This window comes from Pipistrellus kuhlii, unplaced genomic scaffold (assembly GCF_014108245.1).
Source record: "Pipistrellus kuhlii isolate mPipKuh1 unplaced genomic scaffold, mPipKuh1.p scaffold_m20_p_5, whole genome shotgun sequence".
NCBI lineage: Eukaryota > Metazoa > Chordata > Mammalia > Chiroptera > Vespertilionidae > Pipistrellus > Pipistrellus kuhlii.
The window spans coordinates 6354129-6376642 of record NW_023425551.1 but is presented as its reverse complement, the minus strand read 5'-3'; the positions used below and the strand labels follow the sequence as shown (position 1 = coordinate 6376642).

The window sequence follows — 22514 nt, the reverse complement described above, 5'->3', positions numbered from 1 at the left end:
TTTTAATTTTTGGAGGAAACTAGGAAACTCCATACTGTTTTCCACAGTGGTTACACCAATTTGCATTCCCACCAGTAGTTCACTAGGATTCCCTTTTCTCTACATCCTCGCCAGAACTTGTTTGTTGGTTAATTTGTATTTCTCTGATCATTAGTGACATTGAGTATCTTCATAATGTCTATTGGCATCTGTATGTACTCTTTGGAAAAGTGTTTATTCAGGCCTTTTGCCCATTTTTTTAAATTGGATTATTTGTCTTCCTGGTGTTGAGTTGTATAAGTTCTTTGTATATTTTGGAAATTAACCCCTTATCAGATATATCACTGGTGTTGGCATAAAAACAGGCATATAGATCAATGGAACAGAACAGAGCCTAGAAATCAACCCACACCTCTATGGTCAATTAATAGTTGTCAAAGGAGGCAAGAACATAGAGTAAAGACAGTCTATTCAATAAGAGGTGCTAGGAAAATTGGACAGGTACATGCAAAAAAATGAAACGAGGCCACCAACTTACACCATACATAAGAATAAACTCAAAATGGATAAAAGACTTGAATGTAAGTCGTGAAACCATAAAAATTCTAGAAGATATAGGCAGTAAAATCTCAGATGTCTCACTCACAATTTTTGTTTTGTTTTGGTACGAACATTTACAAATTCAGAGATTTCACACAAAAATCCAAATTTCCAGCTTCTCTTGAAAATGGGGCAACCCTGGCACACATTCCACATGGCAATGATTGGTTTCAGCTGAGTAGCACCGGCCCAGAGACAGGAAATGTGCTTTCCAGTTTGCTCCAGGCTTTTCCACTCAGTGCGTGCAGCACAGGGCCCCATTCAGGCACTCAGGTTCCCTGACAGGCTCTGTGGGTAGTGGTGCTGGCTACCTCTGCTCTTGAACATGAACTCCTGGGGAACAGGTCAAGGACTGTATAACACAGTGCCCAGCATGCATTGGGAGCCCAGTAAGGACAAGGTTGAAGGACTACTCCAGATCTTGTTACATTTATTGATTGTTACCCCTTGGGTGTTGACAGTGTTTATACTGATCATTACAAAAAATTGGTCCTACTCTCCTAACTTAGTGTAATTGATGGAGCTTAATAAATTGTTCATGGTGAGAGAGAGACAGAGACAGAGAGAAATAGCCACCCTTCCAAATATATTTGATTCATTTTTCACCAGATTCTTTCACATATGTGTCTAAATGATAAACAGATTTATACACTCAGTTTTTGGAATTGATCTCTTCATTACTGGTGTGACTCTCATCTATTTTATTCTTATTTTTTTCCTTTCATTTCTTTCTTTCTTTTTTTTTTAATGTCTAAATTTTTACACATCTCCCTTTTTCCCCAATTGATCCCCTCCCCCATCCCTTCGCAGCCCGGGCAAGCTCCCACCGCCCCAAATGTCTGTGTCCATTGGTTACGCTAATATGCATGCATATATGTCCTTTGGTTGCTCTCTCTCTTGCTAATCTATTTTAAATTAAGTTTATAAAATATTTGTTTTTCTTTGCCTTTCATTCTCAGTTTTATAGATTCAAAAGAAAGATGATCTGGGAAACTGTTTTAATAGTTTCTTATTTCAATATATACTTTACTTAGATATGTGGAAAGTTTTATAGTGATTTGAATTTTTTTATTATTTATAGAGACTTGTCTGATCCATGGGCAAATGATAAATTTAAAAAAGGGAGAGAACATGAATAAGAGAAAGGAAAAGACAATAAAAGAAAAACTACCATAATACAATCCTTAAAGGATAAGAATTTGGTTTTATGTTGGCTGTACCCTTAAACACAGATGTACATAGTGAAAATATGAGAGAATATCCTATCAGGAAGCTCTGAGAGAGATCTCAATAACCAGCATAATAAAGGGCTTGATTTTGTATGGTCCCTTCCCCCCTCCTTGCGTTTTATGTCGTATTTCATTCTAGAACAGAAAGAATCTAAGAAGCCTTAAAGCAATGAAGGATCTAATTTGAGTGAATGAATGAATGAATGAATGAACAAATGAACTACATTAAAAAAAAGGCCGAGGTAAGCTGGGACCGGTTTGGCTCAATGGATAGAGCGTCGGCTTGGGGACTGAAGGGTCCCGGGTTCGATTCCGGTCAAGGGCATGTACCTTGGTTGCGGGCATATCCCCAGTAGGGGGTGTGCAAGAGACAGCTGATCGATGGCTCTCTCTCATCGATGTTTCTAACTCTCTCTCTCTCTCCCTTTCTCTCTGTATAAAAATCAATAAAATTTAAAAAAAAAAAAAAAAAAAAAAAAAAAAAAAAAAAAAAAAAAAAAAAAAAAAGGCCGAGGTAAAATGAAAGGCAGAAAAAAATTGAGGCATGTGGCTGGGAACACAACTAGACTCATAGTTTCTTAAATATTTTGGCTTGCTTTTTACTATACATTATGGAAAATTTCAAATAGCCAATAAATCTCCATCACCAAGACAATTGTTAGTCACTTTAAGAAACTGAAATTCCCAGTGAACCTAAAATAATTATTCTGACTATGTAGTTTCAACTTCTCTTTATTAAATCTATTGTGAATCCCTTATGACCTTCAGAGTTGGGAATATGAAGCCGCGGAGAGAAGAGGCGGTGAGCCTAAACAAATCCACAAACATGCTGTTTATACCCTGGATAACCAGAAGCTGCAAGTGTGACTTTTGTGGTTTACTTTGGCCTTTTAAGCCAAAACAATTAGACTGTTGGACTTGAAAGAAAGGAAAGGAACTCTGAACCTCTTCAACTGCGAAGGCAAAATCATCAAAATTCTTTGAGACTAAGCAGTTTCTGTGGTTTTTAGAAGCTTGTGTGGCCCAAAGGGGTCATAAATAATTTTTATGGTATAATACCCTTAAAGGAAATACTTGGTTTCCCAGGAATTCTTGCCATTCTTACGCTCACAAAGGTTCGTGCTGGTTGAGAAGATCTGTTTGAGCCTGGTGTTTTGGCTCAGTCCCGCCTCCGGGAAACCCTAGACGGTGTTGAGATCCAGCCTACCTCCTGGGATTCCTTTAGCTGGGGAAATGAACAGCGCAGAGGCTATGATTCATTTCTTTCTACTTCATGACTCAACTTTTAAGTAAAATCTCCACTGGTCCTTCTGATCTCTGTTCTAACGTATACCATCATCTTTTCCTTCTGGTGTCACATAGAGAGCAGTCAGAAGTCAAAATGCATCTCCATGGTTACATTAAAATTTAGAATGGTAAACTGTAGACCCCATAGGATCCACTGGCAACTCATTCAAGTGATACCACTTCGCCACATCCACAGAAAGCCCATAGAATGGTCCGTTTCCTGGGTGAATAGGTAGGAAGGGCAGTGGGGGGCTCTCCATAAACCTGACCTAAGGGTACAATCAGCATCTCATTCTTAGTTATATTATAAGGACAATCATCCCATGGGCTGTATGCTTCTAAATATGGTCAACAGCTGAAACCGGTTTGGCTCAGTGGATAGAGCGTCAACTGAAAGGTCCCGGGTTTGATTCCGGTCAAGGGCATGTACCTGGGTTGCGGGCACATCCCCAGTAGGGGGTATGCAAGAGGCAGCTGATTGATAAGTCTCTCTCATCGATGTTTCTAACTCTCTATCCCTCTCCTTTCCTCTCTGTAAAAAATCAATAAAATATATATTTTAAAAAATAAATAAATAAATAAATAAGGTCAACATAGGCCTCCCCCTCTCCCCCCCCCCCCCCCCCTTCCTGCAAAGGCTGCTGCTGTCTATGCATCGGACTGAATGCTCCGGGCGGGAGAGGCCTGGCCTCAGGCGGCTACTCTGTGCCTGGTCAACCAAGACGGCGCTTTCTGGGCTCACAGCAGAGCTGCTCGTGGCAGAGGTCCAGCCACATGGTTTTTCCCTGGGCCTTGGAGACTAGAATCCCCAAATCCCAAAGTCATTTATCTTCTAAGTGGAGCCCACATCTGGAATGCACCTTTGCTAGCAGACAGTAGTTTATAGGTCGCTTAATGACATTTCAGTTCTGCAGATGTCTGCTAAAATTAAGTATCCATAGTGATATATTTCTATCTACAGTATCATTTAAGAGCTTTTTGTATAAAATTTATCAGTGCTTGCAGCTCTGATTTTGCTCTGCTGGTGAATTTTTTATAACGTTGTGTATTGCAAAATGGTACCGTCTTCTGGAAGCTTTTATCAGATTCCCATGGTGATGTGCTAGACATTGGCAAGGCGCAGCTCAAATTAAAATTTCATCATCTTCAAAGGCTACTTTTATGAGCTATCAGAAAGCACCTGCCTGACCTGGGTGGGTACCATAAAACAGAGAGGAGGCATGAGGCTTTTCTTGCAGAAGTTGAGAGTCTATGTAATATACATGAAGAATATGCAAAGCAAAGATTATGCCATTTTTATATTCATGGAGTACTTCAAATACTGAAACATTTGGCAACATACTTGAAGCGATTAACAGATTCAAAACAGCATCAATATAATAAAGTTACTACTACAATATATTAATGTCTTGCAAGGTTTGTGAGAATTCTTAGGAGTCACACTTTTGATGCCTGGCTTACACTGTGCATTGGCCTTATGCTCTCTGACATACTCGTGAAGCAAAAATGATCAATTTTAACAAGCATGTGACCTTACTTTGCACAGACTTGGCATTATTCTGAGCTTCTTACCTTCAGCTTTGCAAGGCGCATTCCCAATACCCGTTACCCACACCTCTGCCCTCAGTATTTCTTTTGATAAGCCTCCCTGTAGGAGAAAAGCATCAAGAGCCCACACAGGACCATGTTAACATGGCGTAGTGATTTCACATGGCAATGATAGATAAAATATTAAAACAGGAAATACACAGGATTTACCAGGTCAAAAAATAAGAAGAGCATCCCCATACCTGGAACAGTACCAGGGGGATAGGCAGTGGGAATGTTGCAGGCCAGCTGGGTTCGGGCTGGGTTTTGGCTGGGTTCTGGCTAGGTTCTGGCTCAGAATTGGGCATTGGCAGCTAGGCTCCTGCAAGGCAAAGGAACTAAAAGTGCTCCCTGTCAATGTGGAGGCCGGAACCAGGCTCCGTGCTTTAAGGACCAAGCAAGGGACGCTGAACAAAACGATTTCTGACCCTGCAGTGGAAAATAGGGCTTTATCAGAGTCCGTTGACCTAGAGAGTCTGGAAAGCCACAGCCTCAAGTAGGAAGTGAATGAAATTCTTGCTGCTTGGTAACCAGATCTGTAATAGTCTCATTGTTGCCATAGGATAAGAACTACAAATAAGACCTAGTTCTGGACTTAGTGCCAGGAGTCCAGATGGCAGTAACCACAAAACCACTAGGGAAGAACAGAAGGAGGAAGGGAGGGAGGGGAAGGAAGAGGGAGGGAAGGAGGGAATGAAGGAGGGGGGAAGGGGAAAGAAATCAGCTGTCAGCCTAATTACTAGTATGGTTCCTTCATTGGTCATCTCTTTCTCTTCTTTTCCTTTGGTAGCCTGCAGTTTCACTTGAAAGTGCTTGGGTATAAATTTGATTTTAGTAATTGTGTTCAGGACTCATTGCACACTTTCTGCCTAAAGAATCATATCTGTTTTTAGAATATTTGCTTAAATATTTTCTCCTTACCAGTTCACCATTCTCTTTTTCTGGAACTTGTGCTGATTGTTGGAACTTTACAATCTCTTTTTCCATATCCCTTTACTGCTCTAACTACCCTGTTTCCCTGAAAATAAGACAGTGTCTTATATTAATTTTTGCTCCCAAAGTTGCGCTAGGTCTTATTTTCAGGGGATGTCTTATTTTTCCATGAAGAAGAATACGGTACACATTTATTGTTAAATGAAAATAAAGGAAATTTATTACCTGTATACAGTACGGTAGTATGGTAGTTGTCAACACAAACCAGACAAACTGTGAATCCTACAGTATCAAGAATTTACTAATTTATTCAATGACAATCATGTCATCATCTTCTGGAACATCGTCATAACAATCCAATTCCTGAATTTCCTGGTGAATTTCTTGTGACTCCATTTCTTTCAGAATAAGAGGACTAAATCTCTCATGTTTAGCCTGGGGATGGGGGACTTTATTTTCAGGGGGATGCCTTATATTTCACTCAGAAGGAAACCTGTAAGTAGGTCTTATTTTCGGAGGATGTCTTATTTTCGAGGAAACACGGTATCTACCTATCATCTCTCTAATCTCTCTAAATTACATTATTGGTCAGTTCTTCCTGACTACTTTCTAATTCACAAATTTTCTCTTTAAATCTATTTATTTCTGAAATTTTTATTTTGATCACCATATTTTTCATTTTTAAGATTTCTAATTAATTCTTTTTTTTAAAGTCATTGTCAGGTGGTTTCTTAAAGCCACCTGGAATGAGTTAATGTTTCAACAGCAAATTTTGCTGCCTATCTTTTGTGGTATTAGTTTTTCTTTTTTATGTGCTTACAATGTTTGGCCTGTAGGCTCATTTTGAGTAGGAGATTCATGCTTACTTTCACATTTTAGTGTAAGGCAAAAACATTAATAAAAACAGCAACCACATACAAATAAAGGGAACTAGCTACCAAGATAATATTTTATAGAAATGTTAGTAAGATTGCATATTATAAACTACAAATAAAGGAAGAGAGATGCAATCATTTGTCAGCTACGTGGGGCCTAGTGCTTACCATGAGACCTTGTATACAGTAGATGCTTCAATTCATAAAATAATTAAAGAATCTTAGCATTCGTTTGTGGAAGACTTCAGCTTGAATTGTTTGAATATAATGAGCAATCTATTTTGAGCTACCCAAATTAAGAATCTCTGAAATGAAATTGCATTAGATCACATTGTGGCATCACAGAGGTAAACTATGCAAGAAACTTCTAGTCAGAAATGTAAAATTAGAATCCCAGGTAAAAGTTCTATCTTGTATTTTATTTCTAACCAATCGCATTAAAGAAATGGTCCTACTTGACCTCTTTTTCCTCACTATTCCTTCAACTAATCACTGAACAAGGTCCTCATAATTGATGATTGTATAAAACATACACACAAAACTTTTTGTCAAGATAGACTCTCATAAAATGTCCCACTTGTATAAAATTTAGTGTATCCCATGGTTTCTTAAGTAACTTCCACTGGAGTTAACCTCTGCTTACAGACAGACATTCTTTGTGCTAATGTTCCAGACATCATATGTAGAAGGAAGGAAAATGATGATTAGCCAAAAAAACTATAATTATGAGACCTAGAGACTGATAATGTATTCCACTTTTACCTTTGCTGATGTTTTTACAGAACTGGGCTGGGCTCAGTGTTTTTACACTAGAATCTGCAGACATTTATCCACCCAATAAAATAACCACACAATCTGGCCAAATTCTGCATACTTGGCAGCCCTTCCCACCCCAAAGCCTGGAACAGCATTGGCCCGGCAGGTGTGGCTTCAGAAAGGCCGGAGAGCTAAGTTCGGGAAACCTGCCTAGCACTGGGAGGGGATGGGGGGATGTAGGGGAGGGAAGAGGGAAGCAGTGTGCCTTCCTAAGCCATGCTAGATATGATACCGCAGCTTTTTAGCAGCCCATAGAGCTTTATTCATTCACAACAAATAATGAAAACCACAGTAACTGAGGAATTGACACTAGAGACCAAAAATTACAATAAATTACATTTCTTCTTAATACAAGATGCCATGTATTTATAAAGATTTTTTTTGACATTTAGAATATATATATTACATAGCATTTGGCACTATTGAACACATGAGAAACCTTCTCTTCCCCTTTTAACCAAAGTAGCCCCTTTTCTTCTTAAAGGGTAAGATAGAAGAGTAGAACTCTCGACAATCTGGACCCTAGGAAGGAGGAAAGGAAAAATGTTTTCTCATATATTTTTTTCCATAAGATGCTCTTTAATTTGTAGGATCCAGTTAGTGAGACCAGATTTCCTGGGCCCTTCAGTCAGAATCGGCTGCATATATAGAACATTCCCTCTACATAAATACTAAGAGAACTTAAGTATAAAAAGGTGATTGTAAAACAACACAGCATAGCAAAGCCTTATGCCAAAGATAAAACCATTAACACCAGGGGAAACTGAAGGGGGGAGGGAGATTGGATGGTGCTTGTCAGAACAGAACGCTGTAAGAGCAGCTGTGTAGACACTTGTCCCATTCAACTTCCCAGGACTCTGGAAGGTCACTCGCTGACGGTCTGGGTTCCTGTGTGAGTGGCCAGGAGCACTTTCCTGCAACCCCTCATCCTTGAGTGGCTGAGCTGGAGGCAGACAAATGTGTGGGTCTTTACAGCTTCCACTTGATCTTACACCTGAGTCATCTTTTATTTATGTCCTCCTGTGGCACGGAATAGTTGTGGCAGCACCATTCATCAGCCTAATGGGCTCAATTGGAAAGCTCTCAAATCCCCTGGGATGTGCCTTGTTCTAAGAAAAGAATTGTTAACGGGGCTTCTTAAACTAGGAATTTGTGTCTTCCCATAAATTGACCTTGTGAGGTTATCTGTGGATCCCAATAGGGAACTGGTCTTCTTAGGCCCCTGCAGCTTCTCAGCCCTTCCCACCCTCACCTTAGCCAGAGGATGCTTGTGACAGAGCTAAGACTTCGGGCCTCTGGGCAATGCAGAGAGTGCCATTTCCTCACCAGAACCACCTGACCAGACGTGCACCTGACCAGTGGGACAGGACTGTGGGAGGGGAAAGAAAGTGTGCTCATGAAATCTACAGGTTCTCGACATCTTAGCCGTGCTCCAGTAATTAAGCATAAGTTTTCCTTGCACCATGTGGCGTTTGACAAGGCACTTGCCGAGCTACGGAATCTCATGGCGGTGTTTTCTCTTCTAGGATATCAATGAGTGCATTCTCGAAAACTATCCCGAGTGTTCCAACCCCCGGCTGTTTTACATCATCCCGTACTTCTGTGGACAGCATCCCAGATGCAGGTAAAGACCAGAGCTCATGGCATGCTCCTGGGGAGAAACAGGGGCACCATCTCTCGTCTCTCAACCTCCTCGAATTCAATTAATAAGGACTGTTAATCTTTGAAGACCTCATTTGAGACTCTGAAGCTCGTGCAAAAAAAAATAATAATAATGATAACAAGTTCTGACAGAGGTCTTGGGACAACCGTACTGGAATGCCAACCAAAATCTTTTTTATTTTTTTATTATTTTTTTATAGTTAACATTGTGTTAGGCAGCTGTTGCTATAGAGCCACGAGATAGTAAGGACCAGCCGTGAGCACCAGCCTGCCCCTCCATGGTGACTGTACCCCATCCATAGCTCTCTTGGCCTGATGTCTAATTGGGTCTGAAACACTGGACGCTCACACCCAGAATGTGATAGTATCTCTCTCATAAGACATACTTAGTAGAAAGAGAGCAAAGTGCTTTCTAGGGATTGCCCTCTGTAGATCTAAGGACCCACGTCCTGCATCAGCATTCCTGGGGCACTCATTAGGAACCCTTATCTCATCACAGCCTCTGTGTAACCATCTCCTAGGTGATTCTGTTCTAGTTACAGTTGCTATAATTCATCGTGCTGGACATACGTGCAGCCAGGAGAAGAAATAGTAGTAACAATGAATACCATCTTTGCTTGATGAAAAATAAGCCCTGTTGCCAGGAGCAACATTTTTCCCCAGAGAGACATTAATTAGGAGGTCTCTGTGTTCCTGAGGAGATCAGGGCCAGAAAGCTGGTTTCAAGCCACAGCTCACTCACTGTACGTGTTGCTGCCACGTGACCACGACTTCATTGTTCTGTGTATTGCTGTGGTGTTGAGTCGACCATAACACAAGAGTGTTTCTGGTCAGGATTCCTGGGCTAGAAGTGTCAGTGTTCTGCTTCATCCTAAACATCCTGAGTTCAGGATGCCTCCCCGCCACCCTCACCCCTGTAATAAAGGCCACCTGGTTCTAGGTCAGTTCTTCAGGTGCTGGGACAGTTTGGGGCCAGGTGGCTCACTTTCCGTCATGGTGAAGATGTTTATTCCAGGAAACAGGACTCTAACTCCCGCAAGTATCTTTTTAACCACCTAGTGCCTAATCCTGGAGAGAGTACTCGTGATTTCTTACCTTGGGTTCAGACAGGATGGTTTTCAAAACTCTTTCAAAATGTCACTTTGTTCCACCTTGACAACAATTATTTGAGCTAGGTAAGGGTTATTATTACAGTTTTTCCAAAGAGGATTTGGCATACTCCAACTCCCCCAAGTAGGAATGGCAGTCAGGCCTGGCGCCCAATTCCCATGATTCCCCTTTTTCCTCACTCACATACCTGCTGTCCACTTGGAAATGTGCTCTATGAATGTGATTAGGGGGTTTTCCTTCTATAATTAAAAAAAAGTCTTAAACTCTTTTTAAAAAATAAGATGATTAGCAGACATGGCCCGACCCCTATTCTGAATCCTACAGAAATATTATGTCAATGAGTTTCACATTTCAAAACTTCTATCCTTATTTCATTGGTCCTGTTTGGTCCTCATATCAAAAAGCCATTCTAATCACCCCTTGGTCAATGTGTCTAAGGGCTAGGACCTAACTCCCTGTGCCAGTAGCCTTCTTCCAACAAAGTTCGAGCCCCTGAGCTAGGTGTTAGCCGCTGGTGAGAGGGATAGCAGTGAGAACAAGTTGGGGGCAAGGGCAAGCATGCCAGCAGCAAGGAGCAGGGCATGCTGCTGGAGGTGCCTACATCAGGGCTGGTCCTTGAAGGAATGGGATGTGGGCTTATGCAAGGGAGGGCGGGTAAAGAGATACCCTCTCAGCGTGTTGTTGCTGCATCTCAGAAATGAATGTCTGATTCAAAAACGATTGTTCTGTCCTTAAAGGGAGCCTGGTGAGTGGGCCCTGGAAAGAGCAAAACTGAACGTGAATGAAAACTTCCTGCTTGTGGGGATCCTTGAAGAGCTGGAAGATGTGCTGCTGTTACTGGAGAGATTTTTACCTCATTACTTTAAGGGTGTGCTCAGCATCTACAAAGACCCAGGTGAGTGTCAGCAAGTGCTACCGTTTCTAGCATTAGTCACTTTGAAAAGGACTCTGGGAATAAAGGAGCGACATCATCTCTTTTGTTAAGAAAGGTAAGTCCCCCTGGCTCACAAAGCAAGGCTAGAGCCATCAGACACGAAAGCCCAAACCTTGAGCCTCGGGTCCAAACATAAACTTGCCATGTTTTCAAGGCTGATGGCTCCGTGTTTCCTGCCTTTGGAGCGGGAAATTTGCACCATGTCCATCAGCCTTGTTGCTGGTGAGCGTGTTGCTGGGTGAACGAATACGTGTCTGCGGTCCATTGATGGAAACATGGGGCGGTGAAGGGACCATCGTGCAATGAAGCTCTGGCTCTGTTTCCCGTTGACAAAAGCACTCTGGCAAACAGAATCCCGGCAAATAGAATAGATAGAGCAGCAAATTGAAAATACAATTATGATTTTATCCTGGCGAATGCGGGGGTTTCCAGATAGAAGCAAGAAAGAGAACGCAGCAAAGCAATTACGCAGGATGCCCACAGTATCACGATAAACACAATTACTTTCAGAAATCCATTCACTTCTGTCATTATTATTTTATTCTGAGAGGAAAGACAAACGAGATTGTTTGTTTCCTTCCTGTTCTCCTAAGCCTTGCATGTTTACTCACTCATCTGTTTATCATTTCGTTCTGTCATCTGAAACGGGAGGCAGCATTCTGCCTTGGAGAAGTGAGGAGCAGCCAAAAGGTCCTCCAAACAGAGCCCGCTGCCTCATTCCACAGCCAGGCAGCGGCCTCACATTACATCTGCATCCTTGGCAGGTACCCAGGCCCTGGTAAACTGGTCTTTGCCTGGAGGAGCCCTGGATTCTGTCCTATAAGGTGCCCTCCCATCCCCAGTGTAGTGCTGGAGGAAGATGGCTGGGGATGCCAGCTCAGTTTCCCAGCTCTCTCATCCAGAGATAAATTCCCACGTACCTAGAAGCAGGGCCATGACCGACAACCTCAAGGTGTGCCTGCCTGTGTCTCCTCAGCAGGAAATGTGGTTTGAGAAAGCAGATGCATAATAAACCCTAAAGAGTTGGTTTGGGAAACTAGGTCTTCCTTTGTCCTTTTAACAATGGACAATTTAAAGAGTTTAAGAAACCTAATGTGGTCAGTTTTTAGTTCTGTAAGACAAGAGATGCTCTGGTCTTTATGCAAAGTGTGATCTTACCTTAAATGAGACTCTTTTGATGAAAAAAAGGTTTATATTGTTCTTTGTTATTTTACCTCTTTGGCTTGATCTTGTATGGCATAAAAGCATGCACGTTGCACGTGTGTGTGTGTGTGTGTGTGTGTGTGTGTGTGTATGAAACACAGGATGAGATAAAAGACTGACTGAATCCGGAGACACCTAGTCATCAAATGATATGAATACAATCTTGTCCCAGCATCTGGGAAGAATATCAGTGTATCAGTGAGCCCACTTCACATGTCATCAATCCAGGATCGAGAACCAACACTAATTCCGATCCCAGTTGCCACACTCAACACATCGAAGGTCAAAGTCGGCGGTGTGGGCCTGAGGACTTAGGTGAAGGCATTTTTATCTTTGTTTTTCTTAAGAACAAATACACCACAACAAAAGTCTTGCCCCAAAGAGCCCACTTAACTGCTGTTGTCAGGTTATAGCATCTTGACTTCCCAACTGTTTGCTTCATTTAAATGCACAACTTCTCAGAAACTGTGGGCCGTGGTCCCATGACTGTAGGCATGTTAATTAAAGGAGAACGTATTTCTGAAAATTGAATTACTGTTAGTCTGTTTGCCTTCAGCCACAATCTTTCCACCTATAAATTAAAGCTTTTCCCCCCTTTGAGTTTGGAATAGCAGTATATTAATTCTCTGAGGTGCCCTCTGAGAGGGAATAAGAGACATCTGGTCCCCTGTGTAGTGGATAAGAGGTTTCTATGAACCCAGGGCCAGCACACACCCAGTTGACACAGTTCAGCTGTACTGCTGGTTAAAATAGTGGAACACATCTCTACTGCCTTCTGTGCCCGCCTGCAGGTGCACTTACACCCCCCTCTCCCCAAACAATGAAGTAATGAGAGGGTCTTCAGGACTGCGGCCTGAATTTGGTTCCTGAATTCTGGTTGTTCAATATTTTGAATGTCACCTCAGAATCATTCTTCAGCTGCCATTTGTCATGTACATAACAAATGAACCTCTGAGCGATTCTTCAGCAATGTTCACCGTTTCCTGTTCTGATGACATCGTAGGAGGTTTTTCTCTGCTGGCTCTGAAGGCCACGCAGCTCCATAGTTGCTCTGTCCCAAGGACTCTCCACGTCCCTGAGGGACAGAGCAGCAGATGAACATGCCCCCCTGGCCAGCTTCGCAATATGTGTCAGTTCTGCAAAGACTAAGCGCCTGCATTGCTTTCTCGTGGCTGCATCCCAGAGAGTTGGTGTCAAATCAGTTAAAAGAAGAGCCACAGTGAGGCCTTGGTGCATTCGTAGTTTTAAACCAGATTTTGGCAGACTCAAATCATTGCTCTGGCCCTTTATGAAAGAATTTTATAACTGAGTAATCTAGGGAACAAAGGGAAGGAAAACTAGAAGGTAAGACATTGAGGAACCTCGTGGCCTTTAAATCCTTGTAGATTACCGGCCCGTGGACTTGGACTAAGATGCAAACACTCCCCCTCTCCGCCCCCCACCGTTCTTCTTTGGTGTATTTCCTGTTATTTAAAAAAATGCAGGTGTGCTCTGATTTTTAGTAATCCCCTTCCAGCAACATGAAAAAATATTTATACCAGACTCGTTGCTAAGAAAACACATAAATAGCAATGACTCTTCGGGGAGCTGGTAAAAAAAAAAAGTGATGTCTGTCATTCAACTGGGTTGTCACTTACTCCGGATTAGAATGATTTTCATTAATTCTTTCCAATCCGTATGACTTGTTCCAATACCCACCCTTTAAAGAAGCTAATAACTTCTCCTTTAAATAGCAGCTTGCCTGTCGGCCTTCCCCTCTTTAGGCAGGTATGCTGACAAGCACATTTGTTTTCTACCTAACGTATGTATTCGAGAAACTTAATTTTTAGAAAATTTTTGTTCGAGTTATTTTATAGTCAGGTTGCATTTTGTGGAGACCTGGTTGGCATATCTCAGTTTTTGAGAGTAAGTACTCAAGGTGAAATGAAAGTGCAAGTTTTAGCATGAGGGTAACGAAGAGAATACGTTCGGGTGTTTCATGCCATCCAGGGGAAGTTGCTGATATTGCTGCAAGTGTCTTGGGTGAGTGTTCAGTGAACTCCACCCCACCTGGGCATCAGTCTGAATTAGGGAGAACCGAGGCCCACACAGATTGACTGGGTAAGAGCGATACAGTCTTATTTCCAATTGATTAAGCTTGGTTATATTTGCTTTTGGCTCTTTAAAAAGGAGAAACTGAAGCCAGCCCAAAGAATTTGAGAGACTGAGTCAACCACCAAAATGTGAAAGAGGCAGAACTCCTATTTCTGAGCCATGAGTGTTAAGGAGTTCATGTATATTTTTCCTCCTCAGATCTTAAAAACGGAAACACTGTAAGCTATCAATATTTTTCTTAGTCATCATTTCCTTTGGAGCTAAAATCACAGTGATGTTAAAGGTCAAAATAAATAAACACATTGAAGACAGAGAGCATGTGAATATTTGTGATGGAATCAGTCATTATGTAAACGTCCCTCGTATAAACCTTTGACTTGGCAAATAACTGAGCTGTTATGGTTCAATATTGCCCTCTAGCATCCAGACATGAAACTATATGACCTAACATTAACCCATTACTTTCCATTCGTAGCATTACGTTAATATTCATTCTCAGCCCATTTTCATTTCAAATGTCAACATTGGAGCCATAGCAGGGACTTACTAGACTTTTTTTTTTTTTGTGAGCTACTCTGAAAATCTGGCCACCAACTATTACAGAAGAAAAACGTGTAATTCCAAACAAATGACTAATTTTGACCACTTTAGTTCATTCATAAAGTGGACGTTTTCTTTTTAAAATATTTTTACTTAAATATTTTTATAAACAATGATGATAGGTACAAATTTAAATATTATCCTCTTACTCAGCATGAATGATACTCAGACCTCCCATTAGGAGTATAATAGTGTGCTCTCTGAATTAATTTGCTTTGCAGCATTTAAATTGAAGACATTGACAGAAAATAATAGCAAATATGTGGAAGAGAAATTTTAATAAGGTATTCCATAGGAAAAATACAGGTTCTCAACAATAAATAAAAATCTTAGTAAGTTAAGAAAAAACCCTACGTGATTAAATCTTGGCATGTGTATCATAAAGAACAGTTCTTCTTTAAGAAAATAGCAGTGAGCTGGGAGTTAGAAGAGGCTTCTAGTCCTCTTTCTGCTACGGGTTCTGCCCATATGACCCTGAGCAAGTATAGTTTTGGGCGGATGATCTCTAAGGTTTGTATTATTAAAACACTAGAGTGTCACATAGAATGTTTTAAGGTTGCTTTTCTACCTTTCGTTTTTAGCACAATTATAGGGTGCTCGCCCCACCCCCTAAAAAACAAAACAAGAACAAAACACCACACAGCTTTGAACATTTCCCATTGCCTTACTTGTTAATTTCCAGGTTTAGTTATGGAGACTATCGCCACCTAGAGGACGACACGTCCTGGCCGGAGAGTTATTCCTTCAGAACCGGTTTCTCCCTGTGACAAGTGATCAAGACAGGGATCCCAATTCAAAATCTCTGGTCACAATAGCCAGCCCTTTCTCTATATACCTTATGCATTTTTGTCAAGAAGACGGGATATTGTAATGATTAGAGCACAGACTCTCAAGTCGACAGTCTAGGTGCTGCAGCTTTTCCTTCACTCGGCACCTGTATAATCAGAGGCAAGCTATAAGCCCTCTAAGCCTGTTTCCCCACCTGTATAATACACATAAACAATACTGTCGACTTCACAGGGTTGTTGGGAGATGTACCTGACCAAATTCATGTGAACCCCTTAACCCAGAACTTCACATATGATAAGGATTCAATAATTATTGGCCTGCCAGTCACATCAAGGGGAAGAGATAGGCCCTGTGACTGAGAAACTAGACATCGGGATCTCTTTCTAACTTGTACATTTGAGAAAGGAGAGGAGAGGAGAGGAGAGGAGAGAGGAGAGATGCTTGACTTATTTCACCAGTGAGAGATGCTATGACTATGACATTTCATGCCATTAAGAAACAGTATTTCTGATTTAAGGGAAGGGGACAGCTATTTTCTGGCCAATCCCTTGTCTCTCAGACAATCATGGGGGATAAGTTGACTGCAACTATTACTACAGTGACACTCTCAGGGGCTTGAAAAGCACACCACATCTAGCCACTGTTTTCTTGTTTGTTTTTTAAATCATCTGTCTTTATGCCTGGACTCGTATCAGAAATATCAGGGAGTTAAGATTTCAACATTAAATGTTGAGATGTGATTGGGGCCAGTTACCATTAACTTGTGCTGAGTGTTGAAGTTTTTAGACTGCTATATATCATGTAGGATAGGTGTCCAAATATGTCATGGAGTTTTTATTTTAAGTAAGATCCTAAGATTCAGTTCTTTAAATAAACTTCAGTTCGTATTCCATGAGCAGAATTACTTCCCTCAGAATGCTGTTAATGGATTCAACTGTACAGCAGGTGGCGATGTCTCTCCATTTTCTCAAGGAAGTGCCTGTGGTTTCTTAATAGTTTGTTGCATCTGTAGACTGGAGTTTACATAAGGCTTGAACACAGATGTACAGTTAGGCTCCATTTGGGGCCTAAAAATGGGATCCTGAATATCAAAGGATTCCAAGTGCAATTGATTACAATATTCCAAATTGGAGGGGAGTAGGGATAGAGTTTTATAATGAAATAACTTTCTGTGGGTTAAAGAAATATATATATTGTTTCCCTTTATCCATAGAGTATATCTTCAAGACAGCCAGTGGATGCCTGAAACAGTAGCTAGTACTGAACTCTATATACTATGCTTTTTTTTCCTCTACATACTTTCCTATGGCAAAGTTTAATTTCTAAATTAGGCACAGTAGGAGAGTAACAAAAACTAAAAATAGAATGATTATAACAATATACTTTAATGAAAGTTATGTGAATGTTGTTCTGTTTCTCTCTCCTTCTAAGAATATTTACTGGGCTCACTTTTTCACTAAGAAAGCACATAATGGCTTCTCTTTGGCATATCTGCATTGCCAGCATCACTATTCTTGAGCTCTGGGGCCATTAATACAATAAGACTGACGTGAACACACGTAGATCTGCTAACCCAGATGGTTACTAAGTGACTAACGGGTGAATGGTGTGTACAGAATACACATTCTGGACAAAGGGGTCATTCATGGCCTGGGCTGGACCGAGAAGATTCCATCATGCTAAGCAGAACAGCGCACAATTTGAAACTTATGAATTGTTTCTTTCTAGAGTTTTCCATTTAATATTTTCAGACTCTGGTTGACCCTGAATCCATAAAAAGGGAAACCACAGATAAGGGCAGACTACTGCATACCATCTACTCTGATTTTATAAAAGCAACTGCTGGATAAAACCGATGCTGTCTTTCAACTTTCATGTCCATGTTTATTTCCTACTTCCTATTACTTTTGTGCTTCAACAAAACTTAAAAACACTCTGGAACCTGGCAGAGTACAACCTTTGGTCGGGAGGAATTCATACTATTTTTATACACATTTACAGACACCAATGAAGTGTTTAAAGAACTCAATTATCATTTACAAAAATAGATCTATATTCTAGACCAGTCTGCTATTGGTCAATAGTCTTCAAAAAGATTTGTTTTTCAGCAGTCATGTGCTAGGCCAGAATCTAATCACATTGATGTGTTTGTGTGTGTGTGTGTGTGTGTGTGCAACCATTCACTCTAACAACTAAACTTCTTAATACATAGCAATCATATCTGAGTAAATAGTCTTGGATCACAAATGTATTAATAGTTCCTAATTAATAATAATTTGCATAGATATTTACAGTTTTTAAAGCACTTTAGATGCTGGATCTTATTTTTTACACGAATCCTCTGAAGGTGAGAAAGACAAATAACTTTTGTCTCGTTTTTCTAAGCAAGGAAGATGAGATTCAAAGAGGTTGAACACAGTTACCAAGTCCTAAGCAACCATAGACACTCAAAAGCTTCTGCCCCAGTGCTACCACAAACACCATCAACTGTGACCCTCTCACAATTCTTCATAATCACTAACTCAAAAGTTATTGGATGTTAAACCCTTATAGTGCATATTACAGTAGAAGGTAAGTGCTTAAAATAAAACTTTATAGATTATTTTTAAATTTCTGTAATTGCAGTTCATATTCAATATTTTGTATTGGTTTCAGGTGTATAGCATACTGGTTAGACAATCATATGCTTTTACAAAGTGATCCCCCCAATATTTCAAGTACCCACCTGACACTATTCATATATATATATACATATATACATATAAATATATATACATATATACATATAAATATATATATGTGTGTATACATATACATATATATACACACACACACACACACACACATATATATATATGGTGTCAGAACCCAGGCTCATGGTTGGCAGGCACAGCTGTAGTGGCATGGGCCTATCCTGCCTCCGCTGCACTGAATGGGAATGACATGGCCTCCCGCCTGGGGTCAGGCTCCTCCCGGCTGCCTGCTGCTTCATGCACTACCACATCCCCCAAGGGGTCCCGGATTGTGAGAGGATGCAGGCCAGGCTAGGGAGCCCTACTGGTACATGAATCCATGCACCACCAGGTCTCTGGTAGTTATTATAATATTATTGCCTATATATACCCTATGCTGAACTTTACATCCCATGACTGTTTTATAACTACCAATTTGTAGTTCTTAATCCCTTCATGTAGTATTTGTCTTTCTCTGCCTGCCTTAATACCCTCTAACATAATAACCTCTACGTCCATCCATGCTGTCACAAATGGTAAGATGTCATTTTTATGGCCAAGTAATATTCCATTATATATATATGACTGCTTTTTTTAATCCACTGATTTATCGATGGGCACTGGGTTGCTTCCATATCTTGGTCTTTGTAAATAACACTGTAGTGAACATAGGGGTGCATATATTAGTGTTTTGGGTTTCTTTGACTATATATACCCAAATGTGGAACTGCTGGGTCCTAAGGCAGTTCCATTTTTTATTTTTTGAGGAACCTCCATACTGTTTCCTTAGTGGCTGCACCAATCTGCATTCCCACTAATAGTGCACAGAGGTTCCCTTTTCTTTACATCCTCACCAACACTTATATGAATTTTCCTTTTCACAAAAGAATGTGAGTCCAGAAACCATGATAAATCATTAAGGTATTATTTTAAGCCAGTGTGCCATAATACATATGGAAGAAAATAATTTTGAAAATGGATCCATTTGACAGCATCTGTGGTAGGGAGCAGTATTGCTAGACTTTTATAATAGTGTCTAGAAATGAAAACTGAACACATATAACTATTTTAGTAAACAGTTAAAATTAACATATAATGTAAACATTCATTTAAATTAACTCCTAAACACTTAGGGCTTTTGGGGGAATACTTTCTTGATGCAACATCTACAGTCTCAGACTGAGAGCTGCATTCAGCTTGCACAAATATATATATGTACTTTTGACTCATTTCAACTATAATTATTCATTTTATTAAAAACTAGAGGCCTGGTGCATGGAATTTGTACACTGGGGCTGTGGGGAGGGAGTGGTCCCCTAGCCCAGCCTGCACTCTCTCCAATCCGGAACCTCCTGGGGTTTGTCCTACTGCCTGTTTAGGCCTGCTAACGCTGCCAGGGGGGGCTGGGTACCCCAATTCCCCCAGCCCAGTCACCCTGCTGCTAAGACAGCCCTGCCCAAGACAGGAACAGTATCAGCAGCCTCAGCGCCCTATGTGGTACAACCTGGAACTGAGTCACATGCCAAGCCCAGAAGCAGTGGCCAAACCACAGTTGCCAGAGGGCCATGTGTCACCACCACCCCTATTTCCCTACCCTCCGCCAAGCCTGACCACCACCCAAGGATCCCACACTTCCCAACAGTACATCGGGGATACTTCCAGGTTCCCAGGTCCCTGTGCTGGATTCCTTCTTGCTCTTTTCCCAGTCTCCTCATCTGAGATCCAGCCTGGGGCACCCATTTGTTCCAGTGGGCATTGCACTGTCCCACTGAGCATCCCACTACATGTCTTCAGATACCAACGACTGCCCTGCCCCACCACCTAGATTAGCCCCCTTTGCCCACCCGCATGGACTTCCCTTCTGTTACCAGTCACTCCTTGACCCAAGTGTGAGCTGGCTGTGCCCCTGATACTGCCTCTGGTCTTCCTAGCCCCCTTTGCTGGGGGCCCTTGGGATCACCATTCCAGAAGTTTCCCCTAGCCCCCACCTCCCACCCCATGCATCCTGGGAAATTGATCTATTCTAGGTTCCATCCCTCATCCTCTGGGGAGCCCCAGATGCCCCCCATGGTGTGGCCAGGCATGGGGGTGTACACTTTTCTCTTATGATTCATTTCTCCAGACAAAAACCTGGCTCCTAAGATCTGTGTGTAGAGGTGGTTTTTTTTGCTTCTTCGGAATTGAATCACTTCTACTCTGAGCGGTTTTTAGTTGAGCTCGGCAGTAATATGCTTTGCCCTGAGTAAGAATATTACTGAGGGTGAAATTAGTCACCACAATGTTCAATTTCTGGACTTTCCTCATAAACAGCTACAAAGCTGAAATGCTTCTAAAGGCTGGCCAGAGGAGATGAGAGAGACCTGCCCCCAGAGGTGAGGGGTGAACTTCATAGGAGACCCTGTGGTCTCCCTGCTCTCTCATGCCCACGGGCCCTGTCCGCCCAGGGATTCATGTGGCGATGTGGACAGAGCAGTAGGCAGAGAATCCCAGGACTGTCTCTCCGCCCTTGGCGCATGGCCTTGCCTCGCTGACATTCTTTGCTTATAAATTCACCCCCAGCTGGTGAAACCCAATCCTTACCCATTTTGCATGACTCAACATTTTACCACGGAAGCTTCTATTTTTGTTCGCCTAAATCTTTTTCAAATTAAAAAATAGCATTTCCCCGACTGTATTTTTTCGGACATTTTATCGGCATAGGATAGAGTCACATCTTGCTTGCAAACGGCACCAGGCCGTGACAGAACACAGCGGCACGCTGCAGGTGCACCTGTGCACAGAGCGGGGCTGGTTTTGTGGTTCCTCGTGGGCTATATTCAACGCATGCATTTCACTGTGCACAAACCCCACAGAGCAGAGCCGGAGGGTTTTGCTTGTTTCTGATACTCTGACAGGAAAGCCTTGACCCTCCCCACCCCCCCACCCCTCCAGTTTTTACCATGTGCTTCTAGGTACTGCTGCTGCCTTGTCAGAGCCAGGCACCACCAAAGCTGTTTTTTGCAACATGTGTTCCTAGAATTTGACCTGCCTGTTTTCTAACTATATATATGTATGAAAGTAACGTGTGCATATAATTAAAAATCAAACAGCACTGGGAGCCTCCTAATGAAAAGCAGCGGCTTCCCCCTGCAGCCCTCCCCACCTCGGAGTCTGTGTGTGCAGAGGCGCCCGCTCTCAGCACAGCGGGCGGTTTCTGCCGATAACCACCACGCTATTTATAGCTGCTGTGCACAGGCTGCTGTTTCTCCACTCGTTTCTTTGAGCATTGTCTTTAGTTCTCTGATGCCCTCACCCTTCCCTCTACTTCCTCCCTCCCCACCTCGCCCTCCCACTCGTCCTACTGTGGCAGTGACCGTGTTTTAGTTGCTCAGTCCCTGTTTGTACGACTGATTATATACATTTGTTTGTCACCGATCCAAATAGCATGCTGTCATCTTGTTTCATTTCTTGAATAATTTGTTGTTTTCTCTGGAATTAATTACTGCCTTGGGGTGTTTGGTTTTTGTTTGTTTGTTTTGTTTTCATTTGCTTAGATTTATTTATAACTCAAAATTTTCGTATATGCCATTAGTTCTGTGGTACACATATTACTTTTGATGTTTCTTTCAGTATTATTATTAGATAAGTAGATCCATTCCACTGACCCACCTCCCAGGACCACGCCCTTGCTCCACCAGAGCTCGGGCCTTCCTGTTTCAATTACTCAGATCCTCCTTTGGCAGCTTCCCTTGGGCACAGCTCTGTGGTCTCTTGAATCCCATGGATACTGTTTCTTGATTTATTAACTCATTTTATTCCAGAGTATTCCCAAGTTGCTTTCTGATCAAAGGTGCACGGGAGGGGGTGAATTCTCTGAATCACCGAATGTGTGGAGAACTCTAACTCTCGCGCTGAATGGCCATTTTGGCTGGTGCAGATTCCTTCACACACGCGTTCCGCTTTCCACTTCTTTTTCTCTGACTTTCTCGTGTTCTCTCTCTTTCTCCTGGGGTCTTCTATTTATTCCTTTCATGAAATTTTTAACAATATTATCAGTGTGCTGACTATGCAGTAGATACTTCTCAAGCTTGAAATGTACATTCTT

At 41.7% G+C, this 22514-nt stretch overlaps 1 protein-coding gene across 3 annotated transcripts in view; it reads left to right on the top strand.

Annotated features, from left to right (window-relative positions):
* Window positions 1–22514, top strand: part of UST (uronyl 2-sulfotransferase) — a 242739-nt gene that overhangs the window by 185632 nt on the left and 34593 nt on the right. For all 3 annotated transcript variants that reach the window (XM_045573321.1, XM_045573320.1, XM_036413823.2), the window contains 2 exons: window positions 8833–8930; window positions 10816–10973. In XM_045573321.1, coding sequence (XP_045429277.1) covers window positions 8833–8930; window positions 10816–10973 — 256 coding nt within the window. The remainder of the gene's footprint in view (window positions 1–8832; window positions 8931–10815; window positions 10974–22514) is intronic.